Source organism: Oenanthe melanoleuca, chromosome 1 (assembly GCF_029582105.1).
Source record: "Oenanthe melanoleuca isolate GR-GAL-2019-014 chromosome 1, OMel1.0, whole genome shotgun sequence".
Classification (NCBI taxonomy): domain Eukaryota; kingdom Metazoa; phylum Chordata; class Aves; order Passeriformes; family Muscicapidae; genus Oenanthe; species Oenanthe melanoleuca.
Genome location: NC_079333.1, coordinates 14,458,658 through 14,479,398, shown reverse-complemented (window position 1 = coordinate 14,479,398; position 20,741 = coordinate 14,458,658). Strand labels below are relative to the sequence as shown.

Genomic DNA, 20,741 nt, shown 5'->3' with positions numbered 1-20,741 from the left:
GTTTTCCCTTTCTGACTTTCCTGTTCATGCTTCTACTTGCTTAGCTCAAGTGACCTGCTGCTTCAGGATGAAAATATTGGTGTCATGTCAGCCTGCAACACTTCAAGGCTGAAGAAGAACAATTGAATGTTTTCTAGCTGTGTGAATTTCTTGAAGAAAATGAGCTCTGAAAGGACTAAGACAAACAAGCAAACTTGTGCCCTTTTTCCTCTTTTCTGTTTTATTTATTTCTTGCTCACACAGCATTCTTATAATCAGTATGTTTTTCTTAAAGGCAGATCAAAATCATGCAGGTCATCTTTTGGTCCCAGTACAGAACAGAGTCACAGACTCAGAGATTACTGGCTTGAAAGGGGACCTCAATGATCATCTTGGTGGTGTGATACCTAGGATCTTTTTCCTTCACATCATTGTCTTTTAAAAAATGAAGTCTGTGAGTCAAGTCAGAAAAAGTAAGGAGTTGTCCAGCCCATAGAGTAGACAAGTTTATGAGTAAGGACCAAGTTTAAAGCATTTGTTGAAATTCATGTTGTCTAAACCCCTGTCTCTGTTGTGCTCCACCTTGGCTGCCCACAGTTAAAGCTTGAATTGGAATCTGATCTACATCAGTCCTAGGGAAAGAACATTGTCTGGATGAGCCCCATTTCTAGTATGGATATCTGTGTAATTCACATGGGCATTAGAAAGGGACTCTAGTGCCTTAACTTTCTGTCCTTCCCCTTCCTAATTCACAAATGGGCAAACAAAATAAAAATTATACCTAAAACAGTTTTTTATCTCCTTCCTATAAAGGAAGTAAATGAGATAGTAAAATGCCAAAGGGAAGAAAAATATCTAGATGTACTAAGTAGTCATCAGTGAGGTATTAAAAAATACCTCATCACAAAATTATAACAGATTTATGACATATTTCTTGCTATTTATAAATTGCTTTATACAAGGAGATGTTAGATGTCAGAAGGCTGCAGCCCACCCTGAGAACTTCCATCGGAAGAACTTCAGATAGAACAAGTACCTCTTTCCTTAATAACCCCACTGTAACAATTTATTCAGTACTTTCCTTCTCTCCTGTGCTCCAGCAGTCACTTTTTCATGGTGAACACTTAATTTCTTGCAACTGGATTTTGGGTATCTGTTTATTAGTAACTTTTTCTTTCTCTGTGTGTGCATGTATATATAGAGAAATATACACATAAAAATATATATCAAAACATCTCTAGATGCTCATGAGCAAGGTTGTTTTACTTATGTTAATTCAGCAGTCTGATCTGTGGAAATTGAATGAAGATTAGAAAATGTGCCATCAGAAGGGACATTGCTTAGAATATTTTCTGTAATTCAAGGTGATAAACAGCAGATGCTCTGTTCAGGGCAGATCATATTTTCATTTGTGGCACAGTTGCAGTTGTAAGTATACACTCACAGCTGTAAATGCATCACTTACAGAATGCCCATAATTCACAATGCCAGCATTTTATGCTATTAAGTGTGTTACTTTCTTCCATGTAGTGTAATATGGGCTTGGTGGTTTTTTTGTTTTATTCCAGCTCTTTGTCAGTTGATCATTTTTGCAAACATTGAATATTTTGAGGAAATGTTGCACATAAAGCTGCTTCTGTGTCTTTTGCCCTTCTGCTAACAAATCATGACATGTCTATCTTCATTACACTACATAATAACTGAGGATTTTTTTTCCTCATGCAGAGGCTCTGAAAGCCTAGTGGCTCTTCTGCAGAATCATTAGCACATATGCTGCAGTCTGTATGAGGTGAGGGCATAGAGCAGCTTAGTTAATTATTTATGATTTTCTTGTCAGAAACTGCCAACATATTTTTTCCTGTCTTTGTGATGATAGTTCAATACAGTTGCTTTAAACAAACTGTCTGCAGCTACCAAATAAAAATAATTAATAAATTTTTTACATTAGATTGTTTCAGTTTGTTTTATAAATGAGATCATTGCTAACTGTGAATGCAGTTACATGTGCATTTGCACAGCATCTGGATTGACATGCCAGAAGGATTATCAAACCAGATTTTACTTGTTTTGATTATTCATTTCTACACACGTTTTTTGAGAAATAGTTATTTTATACTCTGTTGCAATGAGATTCTTTTGTAAAAAAGGTAACATTTTACTGCATTTATTTTCTGCTTTCATCAATTTGAGAGCCCCATAGTCATCCATGAAGAAAAGGTGAACCAGCAATATTAGAAGAGACCAGAAAGTTTTAGTTCCAAGCAGTCTTAAAAGTGCATATCCCTCAAAGATATTTGAGTTATCCTTAAAAAAAAAAAAAAAAAAAAAAAAAAAAAGAGTATATAGTCTTCATTTTCATCTTTATGAGTTTACAATATTCATTCTTCTTTCACTTCAAAATTATATGACCTGCACAAAGTCATGGAGTCTCATGGAAGTAATAGTTGAGCTTCTGGTTAGAACAGGCAGCTCTCTACCCCAGGGGGTTGTTCAAACACTGCATTCCTTCCCTTCCACCCTTTTTATCTTCTGTGAAGTTTAACCCAGATAAAGCTCTTTGCCACACGTGCAGCAGGCTTTGATTCAACAACTCTTTCCTTGTTTTTGCCATGACTCAAGCACAGTTCATGGACACGGAGTTGAATGTTTTCATGAATGCAGTCACTACCAGTCACTCAAACTGCTACTTTGGTTTTCTCTTTGTAGAGACCACCTAGGTCTAGTTGTTTCACCTGTACTTTACTTGGAGATAGTTTTTAACTCTAGCTGTAACCTCAGGCACAGCTAACACTGTCTTAGATCTGTGCAAAACCTTTCTAGCTGTTTATGTAACTAGCAGATGAAGTAATTGCAAGCAGTATGGTAGATAATGTGCAACTAATTATATCCTTGGTGGGATTCACTGTAACCTCTTTTTTTTAGTCTTCTGAAAATATAAATGTATAAATATATATTTACACAAACACACAAGCTCATCAATGTTAGTATAAAGTGCTCCCCAAAGCAGCTACTTGGTTTTTATTTCATATGAGTAATTTTTCACTCCATATGGTTATTTTTCCCTTTAGGGCAATAAAAAAGAAGGGTTTCATACTCTTCATTTGTTGATGTTTGGAAATGTATGTGTGCAGACATGCATGTGTATACATGTAAATATAAAAACAGTTAATATTGCTAATTAAAAGCAGTATCAATAAAAAGCCCATCATAGTTATCTCATTTTGTTGGATTTCACTGGAAGCTTTTAAGCCCATGGTTTCTATAATAAAATAGTTTTGTCAGTTTTTCTAAGGAGCTGTGAGCTAATGTATTTGCCAGCTGAATTGAAACATTTTTAAATTGAAGTGATTAGGAATGCAGCTCCCTAAAGATGGTATATAATTCACAAGAAAACTGGTAGCAATTATCATTATTTGTGAATTTGTAATGAGGCTGTTGCTCTCACTTCTCATCTTATATATTGGCTTTTGTGTTTAGGTTGTGTATTTTAGAATTGGTAGTGAAAAAAAAACATCATTTTGTCCCAGGCCAGGATTAAAGTTCTTGTCAGAGAGAGAACTGTTCTTTGTGTGCTTGGCTTCAGTGCAAGGGTAAAGAGGTATTAGGATCTTGACTGTTTGCATCTCACTTCTGATCAAAGTTTTAGAAAGACCCTGAAGTTTTTCCTTCTTCAGTTTCTACCCTTGAAAAGTATATATTTGATTTTAGCAAATGTGTGGTCACTAGGACAGTAAAGTGAATGAAATGGTAACAAAGAGAGTCTCTTCAACAAAAAGTTGCTATCAGGTTTGTTAGTGCAAAGTTGAAAAAAAAAAAATTTCTGTTTCTGATTTTTTTCTGGTGCAAGTTGCCAAAAACAAGTTTCAGTAAGTCTTAACATCATTATCTTTCTAATATCAGATCCTGCCTTGTGTTTAGATTCCATGGCATTTTTGTGTGGCCTTGGTCACTTGGCCCAAACCAAAAAATTTCTGCCTGATCTCAGGGCGAAAACCCATGGTTTAACCTGCTGCATACTGAAAGCATGGCTCCTGTGCTACTGCTTGATTGGAATGGGAGGAGGGAAGGGAACCAAATTAAAGAAATGTTGTTCTAGGCAAGCCAGATCCTGCATTTTTCCAACAGCTGAGACTACTGGTGAACTTACCACCCTTGATGCCCATTGGCATGACCTGTTGTGTCCCCGTAATGCTGCTGTAACTCCTGGCTGTGGCATTTGACTGTTGAACAGAAGCTGACAAAGATCCACAAACTCAGCTATTGCAGCTTTGCTTTCAGTAAAAGCGATCAGACCCCAAAAACAGAAGTGCTCATGTCCATTGTCCTACCTCTAGCAGTGGTGAAAACAGAGTATGTACAGATTTCACCTCTGCCTTATGCCCCAGCATATCCATTGAGCTTTTGGCAGCCAGCATTTTGATAGGTTCCAGGACTGAGAACTGTATTTTCACTGTTGTGTTTAGTAACCCTGAAGGAACCTTTCTTCTTTGCATTTGTTCATTTGTATTTTGAACATCCTCTTGATTTGTGCCAGTGAGTTCCACAGTCCAGTTTTGCATTGTACTGAATTGTTTATATATGTATACACACTTTCTTGTGTTACTTCTCAATCTGCTCTATCATAGCCTTGTTAGTGTCTTGTATTTCTTAGGAGAAGTAATGAATATTTCCTGTAGACTTTCCCCTTGTTATTCTCAGTCACACACTATTGTGCTTCACCTTCTTTGCCCCTTCCAGTCTGAAGACTTACAGTCCTTTATGTACAGAAACTATTTCATACCTCTGATCATCTGTTTCTCCCTGCATTATATCTTTTGTAGTTCTTTGAGGTAAGGTGACCAAAACAAAGAGCCAGATTTAAAAATGAGGTTGCATCATTTATACAGTGGTGTAACAAAATGGTTTCTATTTTCTCTGTTTTCTCATAATTGCTTCTACCTTTCTTTTTGCCTTTCTGACTGCTACTGAGCCAAGTGCCCACAGTTACCCACTGTGACTCAAGGTCTCTGTCCTGGGTGGAACAGAGCTAAATTAGAGTCTTTATATGTATAATTAGGGCTGTGTATCCCCACAAGCACCACTTTGCATTATACAAACACTAAATATAATTTCCCTTTTATTGTGCTTTTATTGTGAATTTGTAAGATCCTTCTGCAGTTCTTAGCAACTGGTTTTACTTTGACTATCCTCTTTTTTTCTTGTATTTTCTGTCAGTAAACTTTGTCATGTCACTATTCACACTCTTACCCAGATCACTTCACAGACAGTACTGCACAGATCCCTGTGGGGCCCACTGGTAATGTTCCTCCATTGTGAAAAACAGATGTGTATTTACACTTCATTTCCTCTCTCTTAGTCAGTTATAGGAAGCCACATAGGACTTTCCCTTCTAATCCTTGGCTCTTAGCTTCTGCCAGAGCTTTGATCAGGGACCTTCTCAAAAGCTTTTTGGAAATCCAGATTCACTCCAAGCAGAATCATTGTTTCCCATGTGATTCCTAACTCTTCCAGTAGCCTCTAAGAGTTTTGGGAGGTAGGACTTCCCTCAAGAAAAGACAAACAGATTCTTCACTGATTTATCTTATATGTGTGTGGATATGTTCTAATCAATATTTATAGCTTCAGTGGATTTGCCAGCTGTAGCAGCCAAGTTGTGCAGTTCCTCAGGCCTTTGCCTTGGAGGAATTTCCATGTGGTGCTTTTGCCAGGGTATCTACGAGGGCAGTGAGTGTGACCATGGACAATGGTGAGCAGCTGGGAGCGGCCCAGGGCAGTGAAACAACTCCTGGGAAAGCCCTTTCCCCCCAGCTACTGCCCTGGTACTCCACTAGTGTAATTTTCCCTCTTCCCTTTTAATCCTAAAATCAAAAAGGCAGGAGGGGTTGACAGGTTGAGCTTCCTTGCAGGCAGATACATGTTCTCCTTTGTTGCTCTAATCACAGAGGAGCTCACAGAACTAATTCTCTGTGAATAAAATGGAACAAATCTGGGGCTGTGGCCTCCACCCCAAAGGAGCTGGGCTTAATCCTCCTGTGAAAGTATTCTTCCCAAACCAGACTTGAGAATAGTGTCACTTTATCTTACCTCAAATCAATTTACAGTCCAGGGCCTCGGTCAGGAGTGCAGTGGTCTTTGGTGCAGCTTTTGTTATACAGTTTTGTTAAAATAGGCAGTAGTGCTTTGTAAAATTATTTAAGCCATGAACGATAACATTTCAGTCTCCAACATACTTTTTCTCATTTCACATTGATGCAGGTGTAGGGAGTACTTTGAGATGATGCACAAAAGAGAGTAAATTGTACTCTTAATTTGGAAAACTTCAAGGATAGGGAGGTAAACCTGTTTTCAGGTACCACATGGGCTTTATTTCCTGCAGCTCCATTTCCTCCTGCCTTTCTTTGACAGAATATCATTGTTTGTTTTCAGGCTGCAATTCTTTAAGTACTTTACTTGAAGTGCTTGATTCCTTAAAAAACTAAAAAAATAAGGTAAAATTTATGGGGAAATCAGACTCTTCAAGAAATTAACAATAAATTCTTTATAGCATGAGGATGATTCTTGTTCTCTTCTTTGCACGGTTTCCTATGAAAATAAAGATCAGAACTTTCAAATGGGCTGTCTGTACAGTCCAGAAAAGTTCTTGGGAAGATCTGTTCTTGCTGGTTCATAATTCAAAAATAGACCACCATTTAATGAAAAAAGAAATTGCACATCAAAGGCAAAAAAAAAAAAGTTATTGGATTGAGTGCTATTTTAGACCATGGAGCTCATTGGCACATGGAAGTCTTAAGGGATTATTATTTAGAGTCCAGCGAGACAGGAGCAGTCAGTAGTGTTGAGAATTTTAAGAAAGGTTCTTCCTTTTCATCAGAACTTAAGTTCAGTGCAAGATTCTAAGAATTAAGCTTTGGAAAGAGGAGTTTGGGCTGAGAAAATGCTGAATTAAATACAAACAGGGAATATGTTTGGAATATGGACAGGTTTGTTCTTATTATATTCGGTAGAGGGAGGAAATAACATCTTATAAACTTCATTTTTCTGCTATGTTTTGACCTCCAAGAAATACTAATGTTGGGTGCATTGGTACTAAGAAGGAAAACAATCAGCTCCATGAATACCCATATATTCTCTCTAAGCCAAAGCCAGCTTTTCAGGATTCATAGACAGATACAGGATTCACTGCTCTGTTGCTGTTAAGTCTGGCTCATTCTCTTAAGGATATTTTCCAGGTGGAAATTTTGACCTTCTTTCCAGCTAGATGAGTGCAGCATCTCCCCTTCACACCTGTAGGAGAACAGGACTGCAAACTATGTATGATTATTATTGTTGCAGGTTGTACTCACTTGCTTTTCTTTATGTTTCTAATTGAGAGACAGTTACCATCTTTCAGAGAGAAGACAAGAAGAATCAATAATTCTGAGCAGTATGAAATCTGAAAACAAACAGGAACTCTGTAAACTTCACAAACATTTTAGTAATTTGTGATACAGACTCACAGGAAGCACGAAAATAAGATATCTGGAGTTCTCTTACTCCCACCATGAGTATTTTGTTTTTTCATCACAGCAGCCTGAGCTGAGGGAGGAGGAAGATTTTGGCCTAAACAACAAATTTTCTTGACATTGCTGAAGAGGCTGTCAGAGCAGATCTGTATGCAGCCTGTGAGCCAGTTCAGGAGGTCCCTCACAGCTTACTTCATCCAGTTTTTGATGCTGGAAGCCTTTGATATCTGTACCAATATAGCTGCTGAGGATTAAGGATTGTTTAACAGAGGAGAAACTTTACTAGAATGTTCTGTGTCACCTCAGTGGGTCTGAAACACCAGATGTACCTCACTTTCCTCCCAGTTCCCTTTCACATTGCTTCACACCTCCTCTGTGTGAATGGCACTGTTGCCTCCTGCTCTCCAGCAATGGGGTTAAACAGAATCTTCCTGCATCTGAATTGACTTTAGTGAATTGTCTTTGTGGTACAATGCAGGTTCTGGGCTGACCAATGTTAAGACAGAAGAGATATCTGAGGTGAAGATGGACGCAGAGTTTCGGCATGACTCAGGATACGAAGTTCATCATCAAAAGCTGGTGAGTGATCAAACTGCTTTCCACATGTTGCTGATTTGTTTCCATGTTTCCATGATGCTGATTCCATCTTGAGATAGTGAGTCACTTGTGGCCATGGCTTGAGTGATGTGGACACTGAAAGTGCTGACAAAAAGGTGTCATGTGGAAAGATTAGAATTTTTCTGGTTTTTTCTTCAATGAGAGTAAGCCTGGAACGATGTCACCAGAGAGGATGAAAAGTCACTGAGCCTCACATGAGAGGAAATTCCAGCAGTTCCTGTCATTGCACTGCCATGTCACTGGGTGTGCTTATAAAGAGAATACTTGTCCCATAGTCCATCTATCTCATAGTCTCTCTGTATCATACAGGGGATACAGAGGAAGGAAAATGCTGAGTTTAAAAAAAAAGAAAAACAGTTTGAGACATATAGCACAGTGCAGCAAGAAACAGGTGATGCTGTTCCAGGAATATAGTCCTTCCTATCAAAACAGATGGTAGCAGTGCATGCATGGAGCATAACCTTTCACAAGAATGGCTGCTTGGGATAAAAGGAGATTCTCCACTGGCCTTAATTTTAGTTGTTTTTGGTTGTATCTGTGTGTTTTGTTCCTTAAGGTATATGAAGTTATTATTAACAGGGGAAAGGCAGGTAGGAGCAAAATACTGTTCTCCATTTGAACTGTGCTTCTTGTGACCATAAAAATGACAACCAGAAGCACTGTAGGCAAGAGAAGCATCTCATAAAAGTTTTTCTTTTTGCTTGATAAGCAGTGAAGAGCCCAGACAGCAATGTTGACTGTAAAGCTGTTCTGTTTCTTTGTTTAAAGGTATATTATATGTGATGAGGTTTCAGTTCCATAGCTTTCAATATCTTGATATTAAACTTGAAAGCTTTTTTTCCTTAATATATTCTTAAAGTTAAGTAGTGCTGAAAATCAAAATTAACATGGGACTCAAATTTGCATTTGAACTAGACAATCACTCTGTGAAAAGATATTCTGCCATCTCTTTGATGCCAAGAGCTGAGAATTCCCAGTTTGATGAGTTAATCCAAAATGCATTAGCACTAATTTGGGGAAGTCTGGCATCCTTAGCTCAGTTAGGTTAAACATGCCAATGGAGCAAACCTGTGCAGGGTGTAGAAGGGGAGGAACTTGCAGGAACATGTGCTAGACACAGTAGTTACTGTTGTCATAGTTTTCAACAGCACCCTTTAGTGTGTCAGTGGTGTGATACCATCTCAAGGAATTGGTGCTGGGAGCTCCCCATACCATGGTGGCTGATGGGGAGGGCATTGCAGCCCCTGCAGTGGGAATCTGTGTCATGCTTAAAATGGGACCTCTCCAGCTTTTCACAGCAGTTTTTGCCATACTTTTCACTGATAGGTACAACCACTATTTAAAAATTAGTGAGCTGTCTTCTAGGTTATCTTTTCAATTGAGACTGAGCAGGGATTCTGGTGTTGCTGAGCAAGTACTGGAGTGATGCTTACAGGGCTTTGCTTCCCTGCCACACATCATGTTCTGTCCAAAGCTTCTCTGTTTAATGTTAATTCAAAAGCAGGGAGCAGAAAACACTTTGATCTGTGCTTCCATTCTGTGTCATGGTTGAATTTCCAGAAACTGTCTCCTAAGGATATTGCTTTGAATTCAGCTGCACATTGTATTTTACATGCAGACCTCTGAATCAAGTTGAAATTGCATTTATTTTCTCCCTTATGGATGTTCACATTGGAGCTGTATTTAAGTTGATTTTCATGGCTCAGAGTGCTTAAGGCCTTCCTCTCTTCTGTATGTATATTAGCTGGGGCATTTCACAGTGCTCTTGAAATGAGCAATTCTGTTACTGTAAGAAACAGAATTTCAGTCCTAGGCAGTTAAAATTCTCGGAAGAAGTTACTACTTTGCACTGGCTTATGCCAACACTATCCATTGTCTGGACTTTCTAGTGAATTTTTAACTTTGTTTTAACACAGTTCTTGCTTTTGACTAGGAACAGGATAAATATTTATACTGCATGCTTTAATACCTTTCTGAGGAAGGTTGTGTTTATTAAATAGTGCAAATGTTATACAGCTCATTATAATTCTCAGCTGGTTTCTTGCTTCTCTCTGCATTTTTGTTAAATCTTGTCAAAGTATTTAGTGTTTCAGTGTGTGGTAGTTGTACAACTCTGTGAATAAAATTTATTCTGTAATCCTTTCTGCCCATTTTGGTTTATAACCAAATACAAACAACAATAACAACAACAATATTAATAGTAATAATAATTAAAATAGCCTGCTGTTGGCATGCAAACAAAAGGATTGTAATATATGCTCAGATGTGAAATAATCCTATGTATTCTTTGAATGTGGAACAGGGCAATGAAAACAATAGCCCATTTTTCATACCTGCTCCTGCTTAAAAAAACCAGTCTTATTATATGCATAGTAAAGCATCTTGTTGTCCTCTGTATAAAACTCAAGTGGATTTTCTCTGGTTTTCACACAACCTTTACCTCCTAGGTCTCACAGAAGTACATCATCAAGCATTCTCTTTACCCTGCAAAATCTTGAAGCATTCCCTGGTGGTCACTTAAATCAGTGATAGCTTTTGTTTTCTCACTCCTTTGGTGTGAGAATTTTCTCCCAGCTGGTGCATGCAAGTTTCACTGTAGTCCTGCAGGTCCTTCACTACTCTTTTATTGAGAAAAGGCATGGTAGTCCAAACAGGCCACACAAATGTAAATTTGTGACCACACTCGTGATTCACATTCTGAAAATAATGAAATATGTGTGTTCCTGGGTTACTCCACTCAAGCCTATCACTCATGCAATTAGCTTGACTAGCTTACTCAAGGAAAAAGGGGAGCTACTAGCTGAGATCTGTGTGAAGCTGAACATGGAGCTGAGTCCCCCTTTAGCACAGCACTGCTACACCACAGACCATGTGTATGTCCCAGATTGCTCCTCTCCAGCTTCCAGAGCTTTGTGGCACAGTGATCCAGGTTTGAGTAATTAAAAAGACATGCAGTGCCATTTAATTACTGATGCTTCAATAGTCTTTATATTGCTGTGGCAGCAGGGCAGGTTAGTCAAATGTTCAGTGAGCTTTTCATTAGCCATCTTCCTTTATCTTTCTTTTGTAGGTGTTCTTTGCTGAAGATGTGGGTTCAAATAAAGGTGCCATCATTGGACTAATGGTGGGAGGTGTTGTCATAGCAACAGTGATTGTCATTACTTTGGTGATGCTGAAGAAGAAGCAGTACACATCCATTCATCATGGGGTTGTGGAGGTAAGAAAAGACTTCCAAGCACAACTGGTGTCACCTGTGCAACAGAGTCAACACACTGCTCTATAAATATTAATTTACAAAGGAAGAAACTGTGGTTTTGGCTTTGTTGGCAGTGCTACATCCATCAGCATGGAATAAATTTGCTTTATTTAGTAAATGCATACACAATGTAAACCATGTTAAAGTGGGTGAAAATCCACAAAACTTTCTTCTGCAACTATTCCAGACCAATAACTTCATAATGTGAAAGTTCATTTTATAAGAAGTTTGACATTAGCCAATGAGAAGATACTGAGAGAGAGAATCTGGTTTTACTGTTGGGAATTCACACACCAATTTCTTTATTTAGCTTTAATGTTTGAGACTGGCCCTCCCATAGCTTGTGCTGTGCACTGCAAGGATTTTCCCTAGACAGGTATTTTATTGCTCTCTATTCTCTAAACAAGATTTTTTTGATGCCACAAACAGCTTTGGATTCATGGCTACTCTGAAACTCATAGTTTTGAGGAACAAATAGCATTTAAGACTCTTATATAGGATTTTCAAGATGAAAATCCTTTTCTCTTCTCGTCTGCCAAGAAAGTTTGTGGTCAATTTACAGTAATTTAAAATAGTTTATCTATTTCATGGCTTTAAGATAAGATCTCTGTAGAGTAGAAAAACTTCATTATGAGAACTGGAAGGGGTTCATGTAACTCTTTTTCTTCCTATTTAATTTGCTGTGTGAGTCTCTGGTTTGGAGGTAGTACTTGTATTAGTAAGCACTTGAGACACTTGGATATTTTTGCCTTTTAGAATTGGTATTTTACATTTTTGATTGAAACTGAAGTCTTGATCAAGTTCATAGTTTATGTAGGTTTCATCTTGAGTCAAATGAACCTTGCTTTGGTCTTGCTGGAGACACACATACTTAATGATGCATTTATTCCACTGTCTGGGATTAGGAAGGGTCTTAGGAATTATTTGTGTAAGCCTTTGTCTTAAGCCTGTGCTTGTGCATCCTTGTGTCCACACTGTGTTTATCCATGGCTTTAAAACCTTCCCAAGAGACATGGTCAGAAGATCACCAACAGTGTGGGGTGTTTTGCACAGATAGTAACCTGTGCAGAATTTTGGACCAACAGGCAGAAGAGGATAGCAAACAGGAATCTCAACTTTAGCTTTTGAAGTGATAGCTTTCAGCCCATTTTGTAGAAAATTGAAGCAGATCTAAGTGTTAATCCACCAAGCTGATACCTGCTGCCAACAGTTGTGCCACCAGAGACTCTCCTTTGGATGAATTTAGTGAGAATGGAAAATCCAGGAACCTTGTTAGGCCAAAGCCCCAAATCAGACATTGAATGTAGACATACCATTATTGCAGTACAGCCTTAAAATTGCAGGTGGGTTTCACCTGATAGAATGATGTGGCAAAGATGATCCTGGACTTCTACAAGCTTTCTTTGGTAACAGTGAATTTGAAAGTGTTGGCCTTGAAATAACATGCACAAGCTGAGTAAGTAATTAATGTCAAAATGACTGCATCACTTAATAAATATTAAGTGATTTTTATCTGTAAAAAAATTTACAGATAGTACCATAAAGCTTTAGTATGCAGATGTACCAAGAGTATTAGTGGATTTATAGTATCACACTGCAGATTATGTCACCTTGTGGATTTGCTGGCATTGGCAGCCAGGATTCCTCCTTCTGCCTGACTTACTCTGTGTCTTCACAGACTGCACAGCCTCACTGTCAAAGCTCTTGCCTGCAAGAAAGGCATAACATCTTTTTTGGTCCTAAGTTGCTAGAAATTTTGTAGCACTTGTATTGTGGAAAAAAAAAAAAAAAAAAAAAAAACAACCCAAAAAAAGCCATATGCAATTGACATTTAATACTAAAATGTCTTCAAAATTAAGCTGTTACATTCTAAAGAGAATTAATTTATTTAGCTACAGCCCATCTCTAGTATACTGTGCACAGAAAGCATGGAATAGCAAAATCAGTTGATGTAAAAATAACTGTACATCAGCTCTAGCTTGGTTGAGTGTATTTTAACTAATTTGCCACCTCTTTGTTGTATGTCAGAAGTTACTGTGTGAATTTAACCCAGTGATAATGGAAGATTACAAAACAGGTCTTGTTCCACCTGTGTTCTTGTCTTCCAAAAAGGCACCTCTGTTGTACTCTGTCATTTCACTATGATTTTTTTAATAAAATAAGTTATTAAAAATCCTGTTAGCCTTTTTTTAAGCTCTGAGAATGGATATGTCCTATTTAGAAATGTAATTTTTTCCCTGTTCTGAGAATAAAAATGTTCCAAAGTTGTTCTGCCTTCCCAGGCAAAAAAAACTTTCATAGTTTAGTAAATAAATGACTGAGAGATTGAAAATTCTTATTGCATATGCACACAGGGGCTCCAGCAAATATTTTGAAGGATTTTTTTTGATGGGTGCACCCACCCTAGCTGTCTGCAGGAGATTATTTTCTCCATGAAAGCAGGAGGCATAACAGAGATTCTGACATCTGCTGTGTGCTGGGCAACCACTGACTGTCTCAGCTTCTCCTCTTTGAGTGGATCCTGTTCAAAGCTATTTCCTTTCTGACAGAGGCAGGACCTCCAGCAGTGACAACAGGAGGGCTTTGCAGCATGGGGCAGACACTGAAATTGCTGAAGGGGATGGGTGGACAAACAGTCTCACAAGAGGTTGTCTACCTGACTGAGGTGTTTTTTTCAAGAAACATCACATCATAGAAAAGAGAGGTGTTGAACCAGAGCCTCTACACCTCTTACATGCTGTGTTCAGCTTCTGCCACCTCCAAAAGGGGGGCAAAAAGCTTCTTAAAATGGTGAGGGGCTTTGGGAATGTACTGACAAGGAGATAATTGGGTTCAAAACATGTCCTTTGGCAGAATGGTACCTAGGGGAGAGGTTGTAAGGAATGTGAAGAGTTGGGTAGCATCAAAATGGATAAAACAGAATAGAAGACATTCAGAATGGTGATAACACATGTAGGTTGGTAGCAGAGAACTACAGGAAGGAGATGAGACCAGAACTAGTTTTTTTAAAGGCTGAAAGGGAAATTTAAAAAGAGAAAAATTGACTAAGACTGCAAGCTGGAGCTTCACTATATCCCCTTTATCTATAAATGCCATATTTCAGAGTTTAATGGATTTCCACTAGAAACTGGTTTTATCAAAGCAAAATTTTTTAAAACTCTGCAATTGTGCAAAGGCATTAAAAATTCAGTCTTTTTGTACTGTCCTTCCTTTTTTTTTCTAATCTCTTTCTCCTTCTGTCCTTGATGGATCAAAATGATTGTCGACAGCCAAGCTGAGCACTTGGCATGCACATGGGCTTGGCATCCTTCAGAACAAAAAGGTTGTCACTTTTGGAGAGGGAGGGGCCAGGGAAAGGAAAAAACTGTTCTGTCTTTGTTTCTCAAACAAAGGAGATAATGCAAGAACAACCTCTAAGCATGATCCTGCTGCCTAAAAACATGTCACAGGAGTTGAAGAAATAGGTGGGTTTGGGGGTCATTGCCTAAGAGAAGTACTGCCAGTGCAGTTTAAAAAGAAAGGAGAAAAAGCCTGTCAATGGCATTAGTAAAAGTCCAATTTATATATATTGCAGAATTTGAAACACAAGGAGCACAATGTCAGTGATCCTTTCTGCCTGGCATCCTGTTCCTTGCCCACAGGAGTCAAGGGGTGATGAAAGTCTCAGGGCTCCCAGCTGTGAGGAGTTTCACAATAGCTTATGAGCAACATACAGAGTGATATATAACCTTTAAGTTGGATATTTCACAAAAAAATCTAATACTGTGTAAGAAAAACACACCTGATAGGAGATACAGTGTTGATTTAAAATGTAATTTGAGACTCAGGACATAAAAAGGGGCATAGATAGGAAAATGGATCAGAATTGAGGTTAGCAGCTCATCTGAGTAATTGAATGCATTGAAGTGCCACACAGAAAACCATTTCTTAAGTAGCAAATAAAAGAGCATATAAAGTGGAGATGGCTCTGAGAGGAGCCATTTTCTGGTGGGACTGTGGGGAAGGTGTTCAGTACTGTGTTGTAACCTGCCACAATGAAAGAACAGCTCAAAAATAAGCTGAACAGCCTGTTAGTCCCAAGCATGGGAAGATGATACCTTCAGTCTTTCTCCAGGGTATGAGGGAACAACTTACCAACATCTTCTCTCCTCACTAGGATGAGATATTTCCAGTAGTGCAGAGTAGATTTAAGTTTAGTATCAGACATCAGTACTTCTCCTTTGCCTTTTTAATAAAAGGTTAGATAGAGTAAGTTAGGGTTTCTTGAGAGAATACACTTTCCTTTCTCTTAAAGGCTAGTTTGTTGCTGAAGGTGACTTGCTGTCATTTCCAGGAGGTCACTGCTTACAGGAATCCACAGGAAAATGTTCATACCTTATATTTAACAGTAGAGTTTTAGGCACCTTCCTGATTTCAGACACTGTAAAATTCACTTTTTACCTTTCTTTTAGGAGCTGTCAAGCACTGGAGACATCAGGTAGCAAATAAAATAACTGACAAGCAGACTGTTTTCATAGGTGCTTAACAAGATAGCCAGGATTTGGTAGGTTTTGAATACACAACTGCTGAGCTCATACAGCAGAGGTGAAATACCTAATTAAGATTTAGAGGCTGTTCTCACCCACTCTAATTTGATGGAGTTTTATTTTATTGTAATGTTCAGTGAAGGGAGAAAATAATTTGTGAAGATGCAGGTATTCAGTGGTGAAGTCAAAACTGAGCTTTGTGCCTGTCTTCCAAGTAATCAAGAAAGGTCAATTTCTGTTAAGCATAAATACTTAAACCAGTGCAGACATGTCAAGATTTTTGTCACTTAACTGAATCAAAATCAGCCTTGGAGGTAGAAGAGTTCTGTGTCCCTGAGTACAATGGGATTTTTTTTCTCACTTTGTGCCTGTCTGCTCTGGCATTTTCTTGCTCATTTTATCTTTTCAAACTAATTTTTTGTTTTGAGACCATCACACCTCACCACACCTGGGACAGATCTGGGAGCACAATGCAGGCAGAAGGCAGACTCAAGCCACTGCCTTCAGCTTTTTAGTGATCTTTTTCTTTTCTCTTGAGACCCAATTGATCCCAAGTATAGATGTTGATATATATGCTGGGGGAAAAAAATCTCTTAATGAAGGACTAGCAGAGAGAGGCAAACTCCATCCCCCTTTACTGCTGCCTTTGGCCAGCTGGTTTTCAGGAAGTTGTGGAGTTGTTCTTGGTGTGTTACCATCTTCTGTTCAAAAAGTGAGCCAGAGAATGCTTTCTGCCCAATCACACAGGGTACAGGAGTATATTTGGAGGGCTTTGAAGGGGGGAAACACAGGGTGTTTACTGTAAAGTAAGCAGGAATGTGACCCCAGTTGTCCCCTCTCCTGACAGGTGGATGCTGCAGTGACACCAGAGGAACGCCACCTTTCCAAGATGCAGCAGAATGGCTATGAAAATCCCACATACAAGTTCTTTGAACAGATGCAGAACTAGGACATCATAGCAGCCTCATGAGTTGGACAGAAGAATAATTGCTTCACTGCCCATTGGTGTTCAGTTATAGAGTAATGTGGAAAGAAAGAAAAACACTCTGCTTTATTATTTACTCATTCTCGCCTTTTGACAGCTGTGCTGTAACACAAGTAGATGCCTGAACTTGAATTAATAAAATCAGTAATGTATTTTCTCTCTCTTTCTCTTTACATTTCAGTCTTTACACTACATTATTAATGAATGTTTTTTGTGTACTGTAAAGAGGTTAGCTGTATTTAACTAGTGCATGGATAGATTCTCTTTCCCAATTATTTATCATGTAGCTCCTTAGCCAGTTGTATATTATTCTTGTGATTTGTGACAGAAATTAAGTCCTAGTTGAAACATGCTTTAAGAATTGATGGGGGATGCTTTCTGTGTCTGTGGGGTTTAGCTGCTTCTCTTTGCTGAGCATTTTTTTCTGATCACTATGCATTTTAAAGTAAACCAACATTTTTAAAAAGTATTTCAGATGAGTTATTGAAATTCTTTTCCTCTGAAGCTGCATTTTATTGTACGGATTGTTGCTCCTGCTGTATTAGTGATGTAGAAATCATGAAAATACACATTTGTTTCTTTGTGCCTGTTTTATATGCACACTTTAGGCATTGAAAGGTAAACTTTATTTTCTTTTCCATGTATCTTTTTGATCTTAAAAAAAAATTATTAAAAAGAGTCCCTGTTAATTGTGAGCACTTCTGGGGGAAGAAGTGCCTGCTGGCCAAAAATTAACGGAGGTCCTCTGCAGGATGATTGTACAGAGCCATTGCTTATGAATTGATAGCTTTCTACACTGTGTTACATAAATAAATTAAGAAAACAACGTGTGGGCAAGAGTTTTCTTTGGAGGCAGAAAACAGAGAGTTCTGAAAGCCATTTAAACAAAATACATAGGTGTTCACACTGAGAGCAAGTTGGGATCCTTGGGATTGCACTGACAGGTGGACCAGAGCAGAAGGAAGGCAGCAGCAAGACAGGGCAGGAAGAGGGGAGCACCATTTTGGCACAGCTACCCCTCTAAGATGTCTTTTTATTTGGTTTTTTTTTCTTTTTTTTTCTTTTACTTTCAGTTTGTATAACAGTGTTTTAATGTAAATAAATACATTCCTGGAGGAGCCCTGTTGTAGTAGTGCGTTTCTGTGCCAACCAGCCACCCTTGCTTGCCCATGCTGTGGGTGACTAACCAAGCTCCCACTTTCCTGGCCATCCCCTGGAGTTATTCACCAGCAAGCTCTTCCCTCTCCTCCCCACACCTCTGCTGGCTTGCTGGCAAGATCCATGCCTTGCAGTGTGCTGTATTGGTGAAGGTGAGGAGGAGCCTCCCAGGCTGCATCCAGTCTGGTTCTGCCCAGGAAGGGTAGGACAGAAGCACCAGGATTTTTGCCTGCAGGAAGAGGGCAAAGCTATTGGTGAGCTGGGATACATAACCCTCAGCCCAGCATGTTCTCTCCATTGTCTGTCTCTCCATTGTCTGAGAGCTTCCTGCAGCTCCTGGCCCTCCAGGAGTGCTCCTGTGGCACAGGGAGAGCACAGTAACTCACACCACAGGGCTCACCTGCCAAGAGAGATGAGACCACAGTGGGCAAGTGAACCTGGGGATCTTCAAAATGGCTTTTGTACCCAGCCCAAAATAAAGACTCCTCTGTTTGAACTTGGAAATGGGTTCTGGAACAAAACTGGAGGGGTGTGTTTATGAAAAAGAAAGTGAATTTCTGTTTCTCTACAGTGAATGGGTTAGATAAAGCAGAACTGGGGAAGAACTAGGAGCAGAATAAAGACAGCATGATCCCTTCAGGGAAAGCCTCCACTCAGTTTGTGTGCAAGCCATGCAGCCTCTTCTTCAGCCTCGCTGCAGCTTTTGTCTCAGCAAGCAGGATGAGGCAGGGCTGCAGTGGGGCTGCACAGCTCAGGCAAATGGCTGAGTCACTCTCAGATTCAACAAGGGAAAACAATAGTTTCCAGTCCTGTTACCCACTAGTCCTTCCCCATCCATGATCTTACACAAAACCTCACCTGTTCAGGTAATTCACCTGCTGGCCTGAAATACAGCCATGCTGGCAGACTGGCCAGGAGAGGTGTTCAGTGGAGGAACAACCAGGTCAGGGAGTTTCAGAAGCCATTCAGGATGATGAGATGGTGGTACCTACTACTCTTGAACCAGTAGTGGGAAAAACTGCAGAGCTTCCCATTTCCTATTACCAACCAAGTGTTTATTCCCTTTGCACTTCCATCCCTACTGTGTCAAGGGAATCCCTCCCAAGGGATCAGAGCACTGGAAGTGGTTGGTGTTATTTTCAGGCTTTGGAGCACCAGTGTGTTACAAAAAACTTACAAAATACCCCCAGAGGATTTACCTTCTCCAGTGTTAAAACTGAAATGTTTGGGCCAGTGATGAGCAGAGGATTTCAGGTCCCAAACTGCTAAAAAAAAATCTTTTTCTTTTACAAGTATTTAGGTTTAAGCTTGTTCTCTTTGTGTAGGTGTTGTTATATAGGTTATACATATCACCTAGAAGGGAATATGTAAGGCTGTGTTCTGTGTGCATGCCTGGTATCATAGAAGAAGATCCCGCTTCAGGGGGAAGGCAGGATGTAATTCAATTTAGCCTAGTCTCATTAAAGAGGTATTATCAAAATTCCTTTTAGAGGAAGCTGGAGTAATCCATAAGATACAGAGAGCCACTGGCCTTTAGAGCAAATCCCATTTATAATACCATAATCCCATGCAATCCCAGTTATAGAAAAGTGCAATTGCTTTGAACAGCAATTCCCAGAGAGTGAAGCCTCCTGGTGTGGGGTTATGTGTCCAGTGAGATGCTGCTTGTGCACGAGCTGTTCATAAATTGCTGGTTTATGCACTGATTAAGTGATCAGGTTTTATGATTCCCTCCACACACATTCTCCTGAAAGAAAGGCAATAAATGCACACCATGACATGCATGGAAAGAACAAGGCATGAACAAAGTTCCTAAAATTTCAAGGGAAACACTCCCACAACTGCTCCAGCTCTGGAAGCTGATGTTCCCAGGTAATAGTGGCAGCATCCTGCCCACCTCTAGCCATGCAAGCTCCTGATTGTGGAAAGATTATATTGGGTATGAACAAAAAGAGTTTGACAGGCTCATAAAGTAGAAAAGCAGACAGCACAGTAGCTGAATGCCTTGTTTCTACGTGTGGGATTGATTGGGTATCACCCTCTTCAGCAATAAACCACTGCCTGCAGCCGTGGGCTGGAAACAAAATGCTATTCCCAGCCCTGAGGAAATTACTTTTGGAGAGGTGGGGGCATAGATAAAAATATTGCTGTCTGTTGAGTTGACAGATTAAATGGGAGAAGTTTTCTAGCCTGTCCATTTCAACAGAAGGTGGTTGGAGATTGCACTGCAGGTTCATCAGCAGAGCTGGTGAGGGTGGTCCCTGGCAAGGGAGGGTGGTGGAGGCAGGGATGGGGCCAGCCCAAACCTCCTCAGCCCTTGGGGTGTGCTGGGGGTCCTGCTTTGGCTGCCTTGTGTTGGTTCACTCAGTTAATGAGCACCAGGTGCAGGGTGAAGCTTCAGACACTGTCAGGCACACGGAGCCACCCTAAAGCTGTGCCGTGCTCTGCATTCAGTGTCTGCCTCCAAATCAAACTGGAGAGCCAAAATCTGGGGATATGGCCTAGGGGGGATTATGGAGCTGGGTTGATGGTTGTACTGGATGGTCCTGAGGGTGTCTTCCAATGTAGATGGTGCTGTGTTTCTCTGACTACATGGTGTTCTAGGAAATGCAAACCAGGCCTTTGTGTTCCTTTGCAGACAATGCCTCACAGCAGCTGTATTTTCCTCTAGGTCTCATGATTTTTGCACAGCTCCAAAGTCTCCATCCTCATTGTGT

The 20,741-nt window shown here is 39.7% G+C and overlaps 1 protein-coding gene across 4 annotated transcripts in view; it reads left to right on the top strand.

Annotated features, from left to right (window-relative positions):
* The window catches only part of APP (amyloid beta precursor protein), a 181,553-nt gene extending 163,861 nt beyond the window's left edge, over positions 1 to 17,692 (top strand). For all 4 annotated transcript variants that reach the window (XM_056495361.1, XM_056495350.1, XM_056495339.1 and 1 more), the window contains 3 exons: positions 7,960 to 8,060; positions 11,170 to 11,316; positions 16,729 to 17,692. In XM_056495361.1, the coding sequence (XP_056351336.1) occupies positions 7,960 to 8,060; positions 11,170 to 11,316; positions 16,729 to 16,830 (350 nt within the window). In that variant the 3' untranslated portion in view covers positions 16,831 to 17,692. The remainder of the gene's footprint in view (positions 1 to 7,959; positions 8,061 to 11,169; positions 11,317 to 16,728) is intronic.
* Positions 17,693 to 20,741: the final 3,049 nt, after the last annotated feature.